This window comes from Salvelinus namaycush, chromosome 4, assembly GCF_016432855.1.
Source record: "Salvelinus namaycush isolate Seneca chromosome 4, SaNama_1.0, whole genome shotgun sequence".
NCBI classification, from domain to species: Eukaryota; Metazoa; Chordata; class Actinopteri; order Salmoniformes; family Salmonidae; genus Salvelinus; species Salvelinus namaycush.
The window spans coordinates 22503332-22519661 of record NC_052310.1 but is presented as its reverse complement, the minus strand read 5'-3'; the positions used below and the strand labels follow the sequence as shown (position 1 = coordinate 22519661).

General features: G+C 43.1%; 1 protein-coding gene across 3 annotated transcripts; it reads left to right on the top strand.

Moving 5' to 3' along the window:
* The first annotated feature begins 592 nt into the window (after nucleotides 1-592).
* Nucleotides 593-15819, top strand: LOC120046326 (TLC domain-containing protein 4-B-like). 3 transcript variants are annotated; one of them, XM_038991467.1, is made up of 7 exons: nucleotides 593-618; nucleotides 3510-3662; nucleotides 8811-8900; nucleotides 11654-11712; nucleotides 11832-11926; nucleotides 12093-12166; nucleotides 12267-15819. In XM_038991467.1, the coding sequence occupies exons 2-7, from the start codon at nucleotides 3517-3519 to the stop codon at nucleotides 12601-12603; spliced, it is 801 nt and encodes a 266-aa protein (XP_038847395.1). In that variant the 5' UTR covers nucleotides 593-618; nucleotides 3510-3516; the 3' UTR covers nucleotides 12604-15819. The 3 variants fall into 3 exon arrangements, with proteins under 3 accessions (XP_038847395.1, XP_038847394.1, XP_038847393.1); XM_038991466.1 differs by having other exon boundaries at nucleotides 599-919; XM_038991465.1 differs by lacking the exon at nucleotides 593-618 and having other exon boundaries at nucleotides 3551-3935.
* Nucleotides 15820-16330: the final 511 nt, after the last annotated feature.

The window sequence follows — 16330 nt, the reverse complement described above, 5'->3', positions numbered from 1 at the left end:
GAATGATATCAAATACATCAATCACATGGTTTCCAGGTGTTTGATGTCATTCCATTTGCGCCATTCCTGGCATTATTATGAGCCGTCCTCCCCTTAGCAGCCTCCTGTGCTGGGGAAACCAGACAGACAACCTTGACTCAGGAGGATGACTCAGTAGGTGACAGCACAGAACCATACAATTACAGAAATAACCACTCCTTTCAAAATACATTGGATTCATAATAACTCTGTCTGTAAAACCCGTTCAGTTTCAAATTATAATAAGTAAAATACACATATGGAAATGTATTCATGTAAAAAATGTAGCCTTGATTTAATTAGCCTATGGCGAGTGTAAAAATATGACCTAACTATTTGTGGTGTGTTATTCAATAGCTTATCAAGCTGCCTGCAGTTCTTCGTGTTTTAGTTGTGGACATCATACAAATGCAAGTTTCGTCATAGCAATGATGCTAACTAAGCCTTTGCATGTTTTTTGGTAATGGTATCAGCTGTTCCCTGTCTTTGTCATTGAAGAATATAACGCTGTAATGAATGTGGCCTTTGTTTATTGTGGGTGTGGCCAGACCGAGGGGTGTGAGCTAGAGGGCGGGTGGTATCTGCGTGTTCGCGTCACAGGTTAGTGCTAGCTGTCAATTGCAAAACAAAACGTCTAACTACAACTTTATATTTTAGGCAAAACTTGGAACTCATGGTGGCAGGGAAATTAGCCTGGAATCCGCAATTATCTAGCTACTGTAATAGTAATGCCGCTGCTTTCGTCGTATAGCCTTTTTCACGAGGACGTACACTAGAGAGCTAGCTAGTGAGCTACCGCTAGCTAGCTGGCTTGCTAAGTTAGCTACCTAAGAAGGTGAAAGAAGACGGCAGCTGAACCGAAGCTATACCAACTTACTCAGACCTATGCGACTGATATCAGGTAGTTCTTTATCTAGCTAGCCTTTCACTTATTATTTTGTTCACAAAACAGCGATACATTGAGCTAATGCGCTGCAATTTGTATGTAATAAACATCTAGCTAGTGACCGCAATACGACCAATGAATAAGACCCTGGTTGTGGCAGTATATCACTGTTTTCTAGTCAATAGCTGTGCTCTCACAATTCGTGTAGCTAGCTTGCTTAGTCTACTTGTGGCTAAACTGTAAAGTATACTACTGGCGACAATGTTTCCGAAAATCTTAGGATTTTACACGTTTCTTGTCGTGCACACGTTTGCTGTGTCACGCACCGCAGAGAACAAGGGACTGTGCTGACTAGTTATGTATGATGATGTAGCTATCTGCAACCGCAAGAAAGGGCACTACACCAGACGGGAGAAACTGTCCATTTACCAGTTATGTTTAATATCCTCATTATTTTTAACTAGGCCAGGGCAAGTAATTGTACTCAACATTTACGTTATTAAATTGAAAGGAAATCTCATCACTTGTCAGTTGGCCTAGAATGCCAGTCGTAATTTTACCGTCATATGAGCTGCATTTAGACTAAACAAATATTACATTCATTGTATTTTTGCACAATCTGTCTTCTAAAAACCTCAATGGCATATGCATTGCAGGAGAGAGGGGACGTTTTATATTTCCACTGGAACATGGAAAATTGAACCGCTATTTGTGTTGGTGATATACCAAAGGGTCATAGTTATATGGATATAGTGCAGGAGAACAAGGTCAAAGTGGATGGTGGTTGTCGGTATGCAGGCCTTTGCCCTCCTAGGCAGTCAGAACCAGCTTGCCAGATGAAGAATGCTAATGAATAATTGAAGCACATGCAGCATATGATCAGCATGCTCTGGAACAATGAGGCTTTCAAACACTGCTATTTTATTGGTCCAAATGCTATCTGGATAATACTACAAATTCCTGATTGCTTACAGAGTTAGGCCTATTCCAGGGAGAGCTGGGGTTATTGCATGGGCCACTGCAGTAGAGCAAAGCTACCGGTTTCCTGTGATAGTGTTGATCAGCTTGACACAATTGCCTGTCCTCACATCCATGCTCAGAGCACATGGAACTGTGGTTTGTAGTAGCCTATGTTAAACAGGGAATGTGTTTGTATCAGACTAAAGTGGCATTAGGCTGTACTGTACCAATGCTCCTTTGTACTGAAAATGTGTGTTGATTTTGACACTGCAGACACTGAGTGAACATGGGGTGTTCCCTAGTGTCCGGCTGTCGCTCTGTGGGTCCAGTCCTATTTTCTGTACATTTAGGCCAGGGGTACTAACTTACCCTATGAGGTCCTGAGCCTGCTGGTTTTCTGTTCTACCTGATAATTAATTGTACACACCTGGTGTCAGTCACAGGTCTAAATTATTCCCTGACTAGAGGGGAACAATGAAAAATGCAGTGGAACTGTCTTCGAGGTCCAGAGTTGAGTTTGAGGGATGTAAGCCTATAGGGGGAGAGAACAGTTTGTAGTCATGACATGGTATCATGACATTGGATTTTTTGAGTATTAGAACCTACTGTACAAGTTTAAAGTGCCAGATTGTGCAGAGGTTAAAGCCTATTGGGCTTAGGTCTTGTGATATTGGAGAAAGAATAGACTTTCTCCAGTATCACTAGATTCTCCCTGTTGGTGACCAGTCATCTAATCAGTTGCCTTACCCAATTGTAATCGGCAGCACATTGTTTGTACTTGGATAAGTAGTTAGAACCTTGGAGACTCTTGTTGCTTCATCCAAGTAGCCATTTTCTCTGGATTTCAAATTCTTGTGGATTTAATGGTCCCAGATGCAGGTTTTGCAATGTTAGTATTGTAGTTACTTGAGTACTCTGAGGGTCGAGGTGAGGACACATGACCAGTCATGGTCCTCAGTCAAAGAGCCAGTAGCTCTGAGGACCTTTTGAGTTTATTGAAAATCCATCTTCATGAAACATAATCCCTCTTCTGGGAAAACGAGGTCAAGGGAGTGAGTGGTTGTTTCTTAGTACAGTGTAAACAGGGAGCATGGACCCCAAGCTCTGTTGATACTATGTAATAGTGCTGCAGTTGATCCATGCCTGTCCTCAGGCTACTCAACTATAGTCTCCAACGCTGGACACTGCAGGGCGATGGCCCCTACACACAGATGCACATACTCTGCTAGTGTCTAGACTTAGTCAGTCTTTCTACTTGTGTTTTTGCATGTCTCATCACAAATGTTCTTCCTCCTCTCAATAGCGTGCATTCACCAACAGGAACCTCTAGCTCTTTACAATCCTCTTTTCTTTCAATTCTTAGCCACAATTGCACATTTAATCCCTGTGCAAAATATTTGTCCAATAATGAATTATTTTCTCTCGTTTCTGCTCTTTTACAACCATCTCCTTTTCAATGGCTCTCTCCCTTGCCCTCCTGTCCCTCCTTTGCCATCCTGTTTTGCTTCCTTCCGTCCTCTACTTCTTCCCCTATTCCTTCCTTCCCCCTGTACATTCCCCCTGCCAGTCTAGGGGTATTGTGTCTTCTGTACAGTAACAGTACATGCCTCTCACCCCGTCTCTCTCCTGGTGTGGTATACTGTAGGTGAGTGATGGAGACGAGAGAGTTGACCGTGGTGGCTGGCAGCTTCGTGGGGTTTCAGCTGCTCTTCTCCGTGGCCAGCCCGCTGTTCTCCTCAACTTTCACCCCTGGCTACGGCCGCCTGCCCTCCACCAAGCTCACTGAGTGGAACTCCAGGTACAATACCCTTCCAACAGGCCTCTTAACAGGTTTCACATTATAGACTAGTACTGTACCGTCTCTGCTGTAACACACTTCTATCAGACATTAACCCAGGCACACTGATCTTAAGTCAGAAATGGAGGTCGACCGATTCGGGCCGGTTTCAAGTTTTCATAACAATCGTAATCTGCATTTTTGGACACCGATTATGGCCGATTACATTGCACTCCACGAGGAGACTGCGTGGCAAGTTGACTACCTGTTATGGGAGTGCAGCAAGGAGCCAAGGTAAGATGCTAGCTAGTATTAAACGTATCTTATAAAAAACAATAAATCTTAACATAATCACTAGTTAACTACACATGGTTGATGATATTACTAGTTTATCTAGCTTGTCCTGCGTTGCATATAATCGATGCGGTGCCTGTTAATTTATTATTGAATCACAGCCTACTTCCCCAAACGAGTGATTGAACAAGCGCATTTGTGAAAAAAGCACTGTCGTTGCACCAATGTGTACCTAACCATAAACATCAACGCCTTTCTTAAAATCAATACACAAGTATATATTTTTAAACCTGCATATTTAGTTAATATTGCCTGCTAACATTCATTTCTTTTAACTAGGGAAATTGTGTCACTTCTCTTGCGTTCTGTGCAAGCAGAGTCAGGGTATATGCAGCCGTTTGGGCCGCCTGGCTCGTTGCGAACTGTGTGAAGACCATTTCTTCCTAACAAAGACCGTAATTCATTTTCCAGAAGTGTACATAATTATGACATAACATTGAAGGTTGTGCAATGTAACAGCAATATTTAGACTTAGGGATGCCACCCTTTAGATAAAATACGGAATGGTTCTGTATTTCACTGAAATTTTACCATATTAATGACCTACGGCTTGTATTTCTGTGTGCTATTATATTATAATTAAGTCTATGATTTGATAGAGCAGTCTGACTGAGCGGTGGTAGGCAGCAGCATGCTCGTAAGCATTCATTCAAACATCACTGTCCTGCATTTGCCAGCAGCTCTTCGCAATGCTTCAAGCATTGGGCTGTTTATGAGCCTATCGACTCCTGAGATTAGGCTGGCAATACTAAAGTACCTATGAGAACATCCAATAGTCAAAGGTATATGAAATACAAATGGTATAGAGAGAAATAGTCCTATAATAACTACAACCTAAAACTTCTTACCTGGGAATATTGAAGACGCATGGTAAAAGGAACCACCAGCTTTCATATGTTCTGAGCAAGGAATTTAAACGTTAGCTTTTTTACATGGCACATATTGCACTTTTACATTCTTCTCCAACACTTTGTTTTTGCATTATTTAAACCAAATTGAATATGTTTCATTATTTATTTGAGACTAAATTAGATTTTATTGACGTATTAAGTTAAAATAAGTGTTCAGTATTGTTGTAATTGTTATTTATATATATATATATATATATATATATATATATATATATATAAAAATCGGCCGATTAATCGGTATCGGCTTTTTTTGGTCCTCCAATTATCGGTATCGGCGTTGAAAAATCATAATCGGTCGACCTCTAGTCAGAAATGATAACTAGTCGAAAGGTAGGCTAACAAGTTAATGATTATGTAAATATTTATTCTCTACATTGCTTTTGGACTGGCTTTGCATTCAAATAGTTTTATTGTGCTGATACTTCAGCTCTAATCAGACAAATCTTAATTATCTATCTACAATATCGTCATTTAGGTTGTTATGGGTCATCTTCTCAACTTTCCATAGTACACGTCAGGGGCTGGGCTTTGAGTTCAAAGACCAGAAATGTGTAATTAGTTAAGTTCAAAAGTTGCCAATTGGTGTTTGGAATGAGTTACTCAATCTATTGAATGGTATCTCTTCTTTGGTATCAGTTTGTCTTGAGCTGGTGAGCTGTACCCACTATTACCACTGTTCCCTCAAAACAAATGTTGCCCCCACTGAGCAAATTTCAGGTCTGCTGAGTGCTAACTTGACATTTCTGTGCAACCTCCAGCGTGTTTCTGTGAACACTGAGGCTGAACCCACTTTAAGTTACAGTTTTAACAATGGACAAGTAGTCTACTGTGGCTATTTGATTGTAATGTAGAGCTACCAGAGTGGCCACCATCAAAAACAATGGAGAAAATGCATCCCATAACATTAACATGGAAATGGCTGTTCTATCTTTCAGCCTACATTAGCAGCCGATGTGTGGTGTTCAATATAGGCCTACATTCCATGAGACTTTTGAAAAAAGAACTTGCAGGGCTTGATATTAACCTGTTTATCCACTTGTCCTTCGGACAAGGAGATTACTGAGAATGTTGTGGTGTTTGATGCAAGAAACCATTTTACAAAATAAAATGCTTTTTATTTCCATATTGACAGAAAATCTGATATTATGCTACCCTCTGTCTATTGGCTACTTAACTTATTCAAGCCTGTCTCAAAATACAACACTGCCCCTTTAAGACAAAAAAAGCTCTTACCTGACTCGTTTTTCAAAGATGTCTAGAAATGTACACGTTTTGTGCTCTTGTAGGAAGCAATCACTCCCCTATTACTGACTACAAATGATCTATAACTGGGCTAATAACTAATTAACAAGAAAGGATATGAACAAAATGTGCACACGTGGCTACATGCAGCTCTAGCTTTGATCTCAAAACAAGCGCATCTACTCACAAACGCTCATGCTGTAAACACAGTCCAGTTCAAAGTAAATACATGGCAATGGTCTATTTGCATATAGGCCTACTGCAGCTCTGATTGTTTATGCCACACTGGTATTTGTAGAGTACGGGCTGAGTAGTGCGTGTCAATGTAATGGAATTCTTCTCCGATGTGTTCTGCCTACACCAAAATCTCTTGCATAGTTTGTTTTGTTTTGGTATGTTGCATTGACAGTGGCTAATATTGCGTTGATTTGATCACAATTGCCACAGTAAAGGGAAACTTTGATCGTGTTAACAGGGACAACTCTAGAACAGTGGTCACCAACCTTTTCTGAGTCAAGATCACATTCTGAGTCAAAATGCAAGCCGAGATCTACTGCTCAGATTAATTTTTTTACATTACTTAAAAAACGTAAGCCAATGTCAAGATCACCTTCTGAGTCAAAATGCAAGCCGAGAATTACCTCGCCGCTTTTTTAAAAACATTACAAAAAAACGTACACCTATGCAACATTGACCAATTAAAAACAGTACTGTACTAATGAGGTTTGTGCAGTAAGCTATAGGCACAATACATTATCACCTCATATTGGTTTTGCTTGAATTGCCCAATGCGTTAATGTTTGGGCCATTTTTTTAAATTATACTTCAAAATTTGAGGAAGGCTATATGATCACACCGGTAATAGATCCATTGTTGCATTACTTGTGAGGCACAGCTGATTGAGCATACATTTAAATAATTTGTCTTTTATTTTTATTTTACTTGGCTGATGGTGCCTGCATCTAATGGTCAGTCTCAGCGGAGGGAGAGAATAGCAGACTGAGGTTCCACCTCTCAACATCCCTCCGCTCTCTCTTTCCTCCACTGACACTGACCAAAAAGGGACACCGTCTTCCAGCTGATGGCAACTCAAGTTGCACCGTTATTTCTGCCTCATGCACAAATTCATGTTGTTACTCCTATGAACAGAGAAAGTGAAATATTAAAAGACCCAAGCCGCTAATAATTACAGCAATGCAAGCCTATAGATACACTTTCCTACTCATTCATTACTGCTGCAGTGCGTGTTGTAGCGCTGAGTGGAAATGGGAAGAACATGTGTTTTATGTCTTATAAAAGTGTTGAATACAAAGTGTTGACAGTGCTGAGTGAGAACTTTAACGTGATCTCACTCATAAAACAGCAGCTCTTTGACGTATTTGTTGACAGTCTCTCTAGTCATGGTTTTAAACATTTTGAAATCTCACAGTATCAATTTTGCTGTAGCTTTCTTTTATGCCTGCTACATTACTGCCAACACAGTAATCTGAGCCAACCGATTGGCCAGCGGTATCGGTTGCACCTACCACCAACAGCCCGAGACAAATAAAATAGGAGCACAAGGCTTTATCGTTGTTTAGTTTTTTTACAGAAAGGTTTGTCGATCGACTAGGAATGCCTTGGAGATCGACCAGTTGATCGCAATTCACCTGTTGGTGACCACTGCTCTAAAAAGTTGAGAGAAGTTCAATCTCGTGCTTCCCCCTGTGGGCTGATATTTCTTCTGCGAGGCAGTCCTGGGGGGAGCTGCGCGGCAGTCCTGGGGGGAGCTGCGCGGCAGTCCTGGGGGGAGCTGCGCGGCAGTCCTGGGGGGAGCTGCGCGGCAGTCCTGGGGGGAGCTGCGCGGCAGTCCTGGGCCTCAGTTCATACAGGGGTCATGCACACTGAACACTGCTACAGGATGTGTGTAGTGTACCATGGCATAACAGGCCAAAGGTGACGCACTGATCGTGGTTGAAGTTTGATTCAAAGTTACCCTTCATTGCATAACGGCTCCCAGTGTGTCAGTGTGTTATTATTTATTCAAGCTTTGCTTGGAAAGAGACACAGAGAATATCTACAGAAAGATGCACAGCAGAGATGTAAGCCTGAGGCGTAGGCTAAGGAACATGTCACTAGCTAGATGTTCAATTCAAATGGGCTAAAGGGAGAGCAAATGCACTTGCCCCTTCTGCTTCATAAGAGACTGTCTCAAATTCCACTCTCCTCCTTGGTCATGGCAGTTATACGCTCTCAGACAGTCATGTTATAATGGTGACACTAAAAATAACAATGTTCATTGTACAGTGGCTGGTCTATGGAGCCAGCATAGCTAGGCCTGTGGTGCTGCTGGTGTGCCCAGGGTCTGGGGACTGTGTGTACGGGTGAAGGGCGATAAGAGGCGTGGTAACACTGGAGTTCTCTTCACTAGCCCAGATAAAGAGTCCCAGAGGTCAACGAGACCTGAGTAGTTTCACACACACATGATTCTCCTTCAAATTAGTTTGATTGCCAAGGTTCCACACAGCCCAAATGAGGTTTCTTCATCGTGTTCTCAGTGCTATAAAGGATGTTATTGTTATGTTACTTGAACTGTTTATTAGTATTACTGCTGCCGTGGTGCTAGTCTTGCATCATTCTCTGCCATGGCGCTAACTGTCCCTGTTTCTGTGTGCTTGCCCAGATTGGTGTCCACTGTCCATGCTCTGATCGTGGGCCTCTTCTGTCTCTACATCCTGTGGTTTGATGATGCTGTCAACACAGACCCCGTCTGGTAAGATGAACTGCATTACTGTCTGCTGTCTGTCATTCTAGCAGCCATGGCTACTAGCCTACCCCAAGAGGGAAGGATGACGCTGCCATTCCCCACTGTCAGAGAGAAATCTCGGTGGAGTCTCCAGAGAGGTGTAGATTCAGTGGATTTGTCCTTTCATTGTCTTTTCTATGTTCTCTCCTACTGCTGACTGTGATTACATCATTGTATCCTGAAAGAGAGGAATGGTAATTTCCCCCTCTCCCTTCTGTTTCTGTCTTCTACTCTCTTCGCTCTCCTCTTTCTCTGTCTTCTACTCTCGTGTTTCTCTCCTTCTGTTTCTCTTCCTCTCTTCCTCTGATCAGACAGGCCAGAGTCCTGCCAACAAGGCTCCTTTTCATAGCAAACAACAACAGCCCAGTCTTCAGCCCCCCCCCCCCCTTCCTCCTCCCTCCCCTTCTGGTGACCCTCTCCCCTGAGTCCCCCTGACCCCCAGCAGCACCCTGCGTCTCTGGCTGTCTGATCAATACAGCACTTCCCTCGCTCTCATTGTCTGTCTGTCGCTGATGTAGCGGAGAAAAGGGGAAGTGAAGGGCCAATGGGGAGGAGTCCTGCCACCCCCCTTCATCTGCTCTGTGTCCAAATGTCTCACATTTAGACTACTCTCTTTTTCCTTCTTTGTTGTTCCTCTACTCTCATAGGGTTTGTTTAATAGGGGTGTAATTGTTGTACCCTCCCAGCCCAAGTCATGTTGACTTGTTTTTTTCCTTTGTTTTGGTCTTTGTGTCTGTGTAGTATTGGTACTATCCTTTTGTCTCTTATGTATTTGCTTTCCTGCCCATCTCTTTAAGTTTCTTACTTTTCATCTATTTAGACTGGTAGCCATGTTATTTTGCTAGCGCAGTAGCTAGTTCCTCTTATTGCAACACTGAATGGCGTAAGCATTAAATCCTCAGACAATCTGATTGCATTACAGCATCATTTATACATGCCACAGACTGGCATTGTGCTGGGCTTCACAGAACTAACCGCCCACAAACCTGCATTGTGACAGATTCAGCTTCTCGCAACGTCACTCTGGCGGTTCTGCCTGGGTTTTGTTGTCGTAATCCAATCAATCCAAAGCGTTTTCCAAATCCGCCTCCCTCACATCGCTTGATTGGGTTATCTGAGCTTTAAAAGTACGATGTAACCAGTGTGAGCAGAATACAGACTCAATTGGTTTAAAACAATAGTGCTCAGTTGGTTGATCAGAGTTCAGTGATGTAACTCCAGGTGTGGCTTACTGTAACATTAAGATCCCTTTATTGGTCAAATACACACAAGGTCCAACTGAACTGTGACTTCTGCTTTTTAACCCAACACCTCCAAAAGACACATGCAAAGACATAAATATTGAGGTTTTGGAGAGGTGCAGGGGACTACCACCCCGGGCGCCCGGGGAGCTGTTTCTGGGGGGGGTTAAGTGCCTCGCTCACAGACAACGGCAGGCAATGGAATCTAGGATTTGATACCAGCAACCCTCCGGTTGCCAGCTCACTTCCCGACAGATTTTTCCCGGCAGACCCGGGATTCAAACTGGCAACCGTCCGGTTGCTGGCTCGCCTCTAACCACTAGGCTACCTGCTGCCCTGCCGTACCTGGATCAGTGATGGAATCTGAGAACCTTTGGACCGATCTCATCTTGACCCCTCCTGTTGCTCTGTCTGAAGTTTATCTCTTAGCTTTAATAGATTCACAAGTTTATCTACGAATGGCTTTGATTCTCTATATGGGTGAATAGATTATTAGGCTTATGGGTGGGCTCCAGGATGTACAGTAAACATGAGGAAGTGGAGAAACGATTGGCTGCATATGACATTGATCATGGATACATGAGTGGGGTTCAGAGAGGATGTTGCACTCAGACATACCCTGAACGGGTACGTTGGGGTGAAGGTCGGTAGAGGTGAGGGAGGGCGGTGTCACGTGGAGCCCCCCTCTGATCCAGAGAGCACGTCGTGGTGTGCTGTCACAGAGAGCCGTGACCCCGCCCTCAGCAACAGGATACCTGTGATGGAGAGAGGCCAACATCAGTTCCAGTGTCACTTTACTGAGACACACACATTATTTTGACCACAGTCACTTAGCAGATGCTCTTGTCAAGCGCCTCTTGCACTCTAGTCGACACACAGGCCTAGGCAGTAAATGTGGCCCATGTGATACGGTGAACTGATAACCATGGCGTTGCCCAAACCTTGTCCAAGCAACTGAGTCGTACAATCCTCTCCTACAGTCAAGAGAAGAGTGGTTCTCATTCTTACAGTATGTACTATATGCAGGCTACTGCTCACATGTACACACATCCTGACACGTATTTGTCCATGAGCACACAATCGCACAAGGATACAGCAGGCAAACAGAAACACACCCTCTGTATGTGAGCACAATGCATTTGTCAACACAGTGCTATTTAAACTGGACATTCCCTGGACACGGGTATCTCAGGAGTAGCAAGACTATGACTCATGACATGGCCATGAGAAGAATGTGCCTATTTGAATGCTAGAAAAAAGATTGTAGTTAGAAGTTTCCTTTTTTTTAATTAACTCTCATTGGAGACCCCTGCAGTAGACTTCACTAATACAGTATGTAGAATGTTTTGTGGACTTCACTAGATTTCTGTGAAATCGTAAGTAGCTTTTGTTTCTGTTTTACTGTAGTTTTACTGCATTAATCTGTAATGTGGCAACTGTTATTCTGAAAGAACACTTTGTTTTGTTTTTGCTGTACAGGGGGGAGCCTGGACTAGTGAAACTTAATGTGGCCATAACGTGTGGTTATTTGCTCTATGGTGAGTCTCTCTCCTAATTTTTATCCTCTTGTATAACAATAAGCCATCCACATTTCTCTGTGGACAGTAGATGAAAATAATAAACTGTGTGCTAACTACCCACTTGTTGTTCTGTGTAGACCTTGTGCTTCTGGCCACTAACTGGAGCACAATGGGGGACAGCTTTTTTGTCTGTCACCACTTGGCGGCGCTCTATGCATATGGATATGTCTTGGTGAGTCTGGGGGGAAACCATGAGCACAATGGCTCTTTTGGTTCTTTGGGTTTTGGTATTGAAATACTCAAGTCTTCTTTCTAGAGATGTGTTGCACATTTAGTCTGTTTTTAGTTTATTTCTGCCCATGTCTATTTGTGGTAATACGTCTTTACACTCTCTGCAGTCTCGTGGCGTGCTTCCTTATTTCGCCAACTTCCGTCTCATTTCAGAGTTATCCACACCTTTTGTGAACCAAAGGTAAGCTAGCTCCACTTTTACCCTATATTAATGAATACTCCTGTTTATCAGCCCCTACCTCTGTCAGTGTTGACATTATTCCGTTCTCATCCATGTATAGGTGGTTCTACGAGGTGCTGAAGTACCCTCGCTCGGACCGGTTGGTTGTGGCCAACGGCATGGCCATGGCAGTGGTCTTCTTCATGGTGCGCATCTTCGTCATGCCTCCCTACTGGGCTCGGGTGTTTGCCACCTTTGGTACGGAGGCCTTCGAGCGCTTGGGCATCGGTGCTCAGGTGGCCTGGATCACATCCTGTATCGCCCTGGACATCCTCAACACCATCTGGATGTACAAGATCGCCCGCGGCTGCTACAAGGTCATGATGGGCGCCAGCGGCAGGAAGGCCAAAGAGGTCTCCCCGCTCAAGCAGAACCATGTGAATAACCACACAGACTAAGACTGGCCGGAGGGGGGGGAGATAGGAAGGACTTCAAGGGCTCTTATAGCCCCTGCTAGCTCCAGCCTTGCTATTATCTCCATAACCAGAAATCATGCAGCCGAATGGAGTCAGGTCCTCATCAGATTCAGCCTCACAGAATGAGACTGGTCCCACACTAGCTTCTGTACCTCAGTGTTTCATCAATGGTATGGAGGTACCCTGGCTGAGTTTTGTTGGTGATGACAGAGTAGCTGTTAAGGACACTCATTCTTGTTCACCTTCAACTTCAACCCAAGCTCAGTCATCTGAAGTGCCTGTGATGGACAGGTAAAAAGCAATAAAAGAAGAAACCGTACTCTGGCTCTGTCGGAAACTCCCTCGGCCATCATCCTTTACCCTTTTCAGTTCCCTGACCCGTCCACCCAGAGGAGAGCCTCCTTCTTTGCCCACAGAATAAGGACCTGTTAGTGTGCCAGTTTGTGCTAGTTTGACAGACCGAGACACCACAATGCCTCTTACTGCATTTGCTGTGGCCTCCTTTTTATGAACACCACCTACATCGCCAGCAGACCGGTCCCCCGCTCACAGCAACAGTTCAGATTGAATCACCACTGGATTTCCCATCCACAGCCTGGATGCACATCCAGGGGAAATGGAGACAGGGATGTGGGGATTGGATGCTGCCGCCAACTCTCCGGAATCATGTTTTTCATTGGACGCTTTTGCCTCATCTCATCCAGGGTCTGGCTGTGCTGTGTTTGGGTCTCAGTTATCCCATTTGTTCCTCCTGTTACTCAACCTCAAAACCAGGAATTGACATCAACGCGTCTTAACTTCACTACACTCATAACCCTCTGTCACAGCGGAGCTGTTAAATCCATCCAGTTTGATGCTTCTGTTCTACCTCTCCCCTGCCTTATAAAGACTTGTCAGTCCCTCCATATGAGAATAATCACAGAGTTTTTTTCTCCTTCTGTCAACATGTTTTAGCCTTTGAAAAGATCTCATCCATTATCTCTAGTTCAGTGGACTGGAAAGGACGTTTTCTCTCAGTTTCTCTGGAGATTTTCCCAGCCACTGCAGTGTAACACTACTGTTAAACACAACACTTGTTCTAGTGTCTATCTAAGGTACCTCTGGGGATTTTAACTTCCATTTTTCTCTATTTTCTGTGTTATATTGAGAACTGAATTTGGAACGAGCGTGTCCCTTTTGGAGGGAAGCATTCTCCTGTCTTAGGTGCTGTTCTGCCTACAGGGTGGCAGCCATAGGAATGCTAGAAATATGATGTTCCCAATCGTTTCTATAGATATTCATGTAAGATCAATTATGAATTACCTATCAGACAAGAACAGCCATAAGCTGGCAATGTTGTACTATATGTGTAGCCATGTAAAGTCCTACTGTATTACTCAGTTGGAAATCGTCCTTTCAAATCAAGTTGATTTGATTGATTCAAATCACTGAGAGCTTGTAAAGAAAACATTGGATTATGATGATTTATACTCTAGTTTGGATCACTAAACAGGATAAATATGAATTGCATTAATCTATGGGTTCCTCTGCACTTCATTTTAATCAGTGCATTTTATGTTTTTCACCCAGCTGTATTGAGTGCATGTTAAGTGTTTTGTTTTCTGTCCTCCTCCTGTCCCTAAAGCGTTGACGTCGTTTGGGACGGGGGTCTGAAATGTTTGACTGTTCACTGTGGAATTAAAGCACACTCCCCATGATAGAGCAATAACCTTTTGAGCCCCTCCATGTACCACCGAGGAGGGTTGTATTGTCGTGCCTTTACGCAACAGGAAATCTAATGCGCTCCGGTAGAGATTAGCATGACATTTTAATGTAAAACTGCTGTTTTCCTATTTTCTCGCTGTTGTAATCTCTTCTCTCTATGGATACTGTTATGTATATATTTTTGTACCCTGCACAATAATGAATCCAGACAAGTATTCTCCAAAGTTGACCCCTCTGTAGGGCCTGCTTGTTTTTCTTCTGAATACGGGATCAGGCCTCGATATGAATGTTGTGGTGGTTCTAGTGACATTTAGGAGGAGTGGGAAGTGGCTTAGAGGCTGCTGGTTATGACCAGAATGAAGATGAGATTGGAAATGTAATTATTGTCATGTAGTTATACTCAGCTACTTCAGCTCGGTTGAGAAGCTAGTGAAATTCAGCTCACTCTTCTCACCCAGTCCTCCAATACTTCAAGCTGTGAATAGAGCAACATGTTTGTTGCATCAGTCAAGAAAACAATATTTTCAACTGAGTACATGTGTAGCCTGATGAGGAGATTTCTGGTTCGCCAGTAGGCTGTGGTGTGCATTTAAGTCTGCTTCGGATGCCTGTGAGAGAGGTTGTACTTCTGCACAATGTCCAATGTTTGTACAAACTATTAATTGGATGTGTAGTATTTCACTGGCTTCAGTTTGTCTGTGGTGTGTTGAATTGCAATGTAGACCTCTGGGTGATTTAAAAATAGTCAAAGTTTTGGTTTTTGGAAATGAAGTGACACGGAGGTTTCTGTAACATCATGCCCGAGTGCACTTGTATCTGCAAGAAATAACCGTGTGACCTTTTATCCCTTTGAAAGGCTAACATTGTGTATTAAGAGAAGGTACAGATGGTCTCAGGTCCTGGTGAGAAATGAGGACATGTTGTAGCTCCTGGAAGAACTGGTAGAACCGTTGTATTTATTTCAGCTGCATTGCATGCATTTCATCTCTTTTGTAAGGTTGAACTTAGCAGCGAAAATAAGCCAGAAAATAACCTTTGACTGAATCAATGAATTCTTGCCCCAGCTTTTTGTGGCCTCTCTCGGATAGTCCTGCTTCACCTGTGGAGCATATCTGTAGACCGCACCAGTCGCATCCTTTAAGTCACAAGGAGGTGCCGAGATAGAACAAATGAAGTCAAGAAAATAACTAATATTCATGATGGTGATGAAACGAGTGAACATGAACTAATGAGGAAAAAAGCATAGATCAAATGTTGCCAGTGGGTTTTTGGTTGTTTTTATTTCTTATTTTAATGCAATGACATTTATTGTTACATTATTTTCAGAATATTTTAATGTGAAAAGAACAATACACGGGCCTTAGGGTCCCTGTCTCAACACCATGTGATTTAGATTGTCTACAATGACCACTACTAATGAAGTCGTTGTAGCACTGAAAGTTCAGACTTACTTGAAAGTTTTGCTCTTCAATAAATTTGAAGACAGAAAAAAGATTTGTCTCAATCGTTGCTTTTTGGCTTCAGAGTAACAATTCAAACACCATTGACTTTCATGTATTTTGTTTACACTGGTGCACACAAACTGAGACAATTTCATAAATACTGCATGTTGGATGCATCGTAGTCAGAATGCGTACAGCAGTGTTGGATGGTTCTAAGCCTTCTAAGGTATGTCTGGCTCAGTCCAGTCTAGCTAGTCCATCACATTTTAATTGTCACATGCTTCGTAAACAACAGGTGTAGACTAATAGTGAAATGCTTACTTACGGCCCCTTCCCAACAATGCAGAATAAAAATAAAAGTGACATGAGAAATAAATACACAATGAGCAATGATAGTTTGGCTGTATACAGGGGGTAGCAGTACAGTCGATGTGCAGGGGTCCGAGGAAATTTAAGTAGATATGTACATATAGGTAGGGCTACTGCGTGGCGCAGCAGTCTAAGACACTGTATCTCAGTACTAGAGGCGTCAATACAGACACCCTGGTTCGAATCCAGGCTGT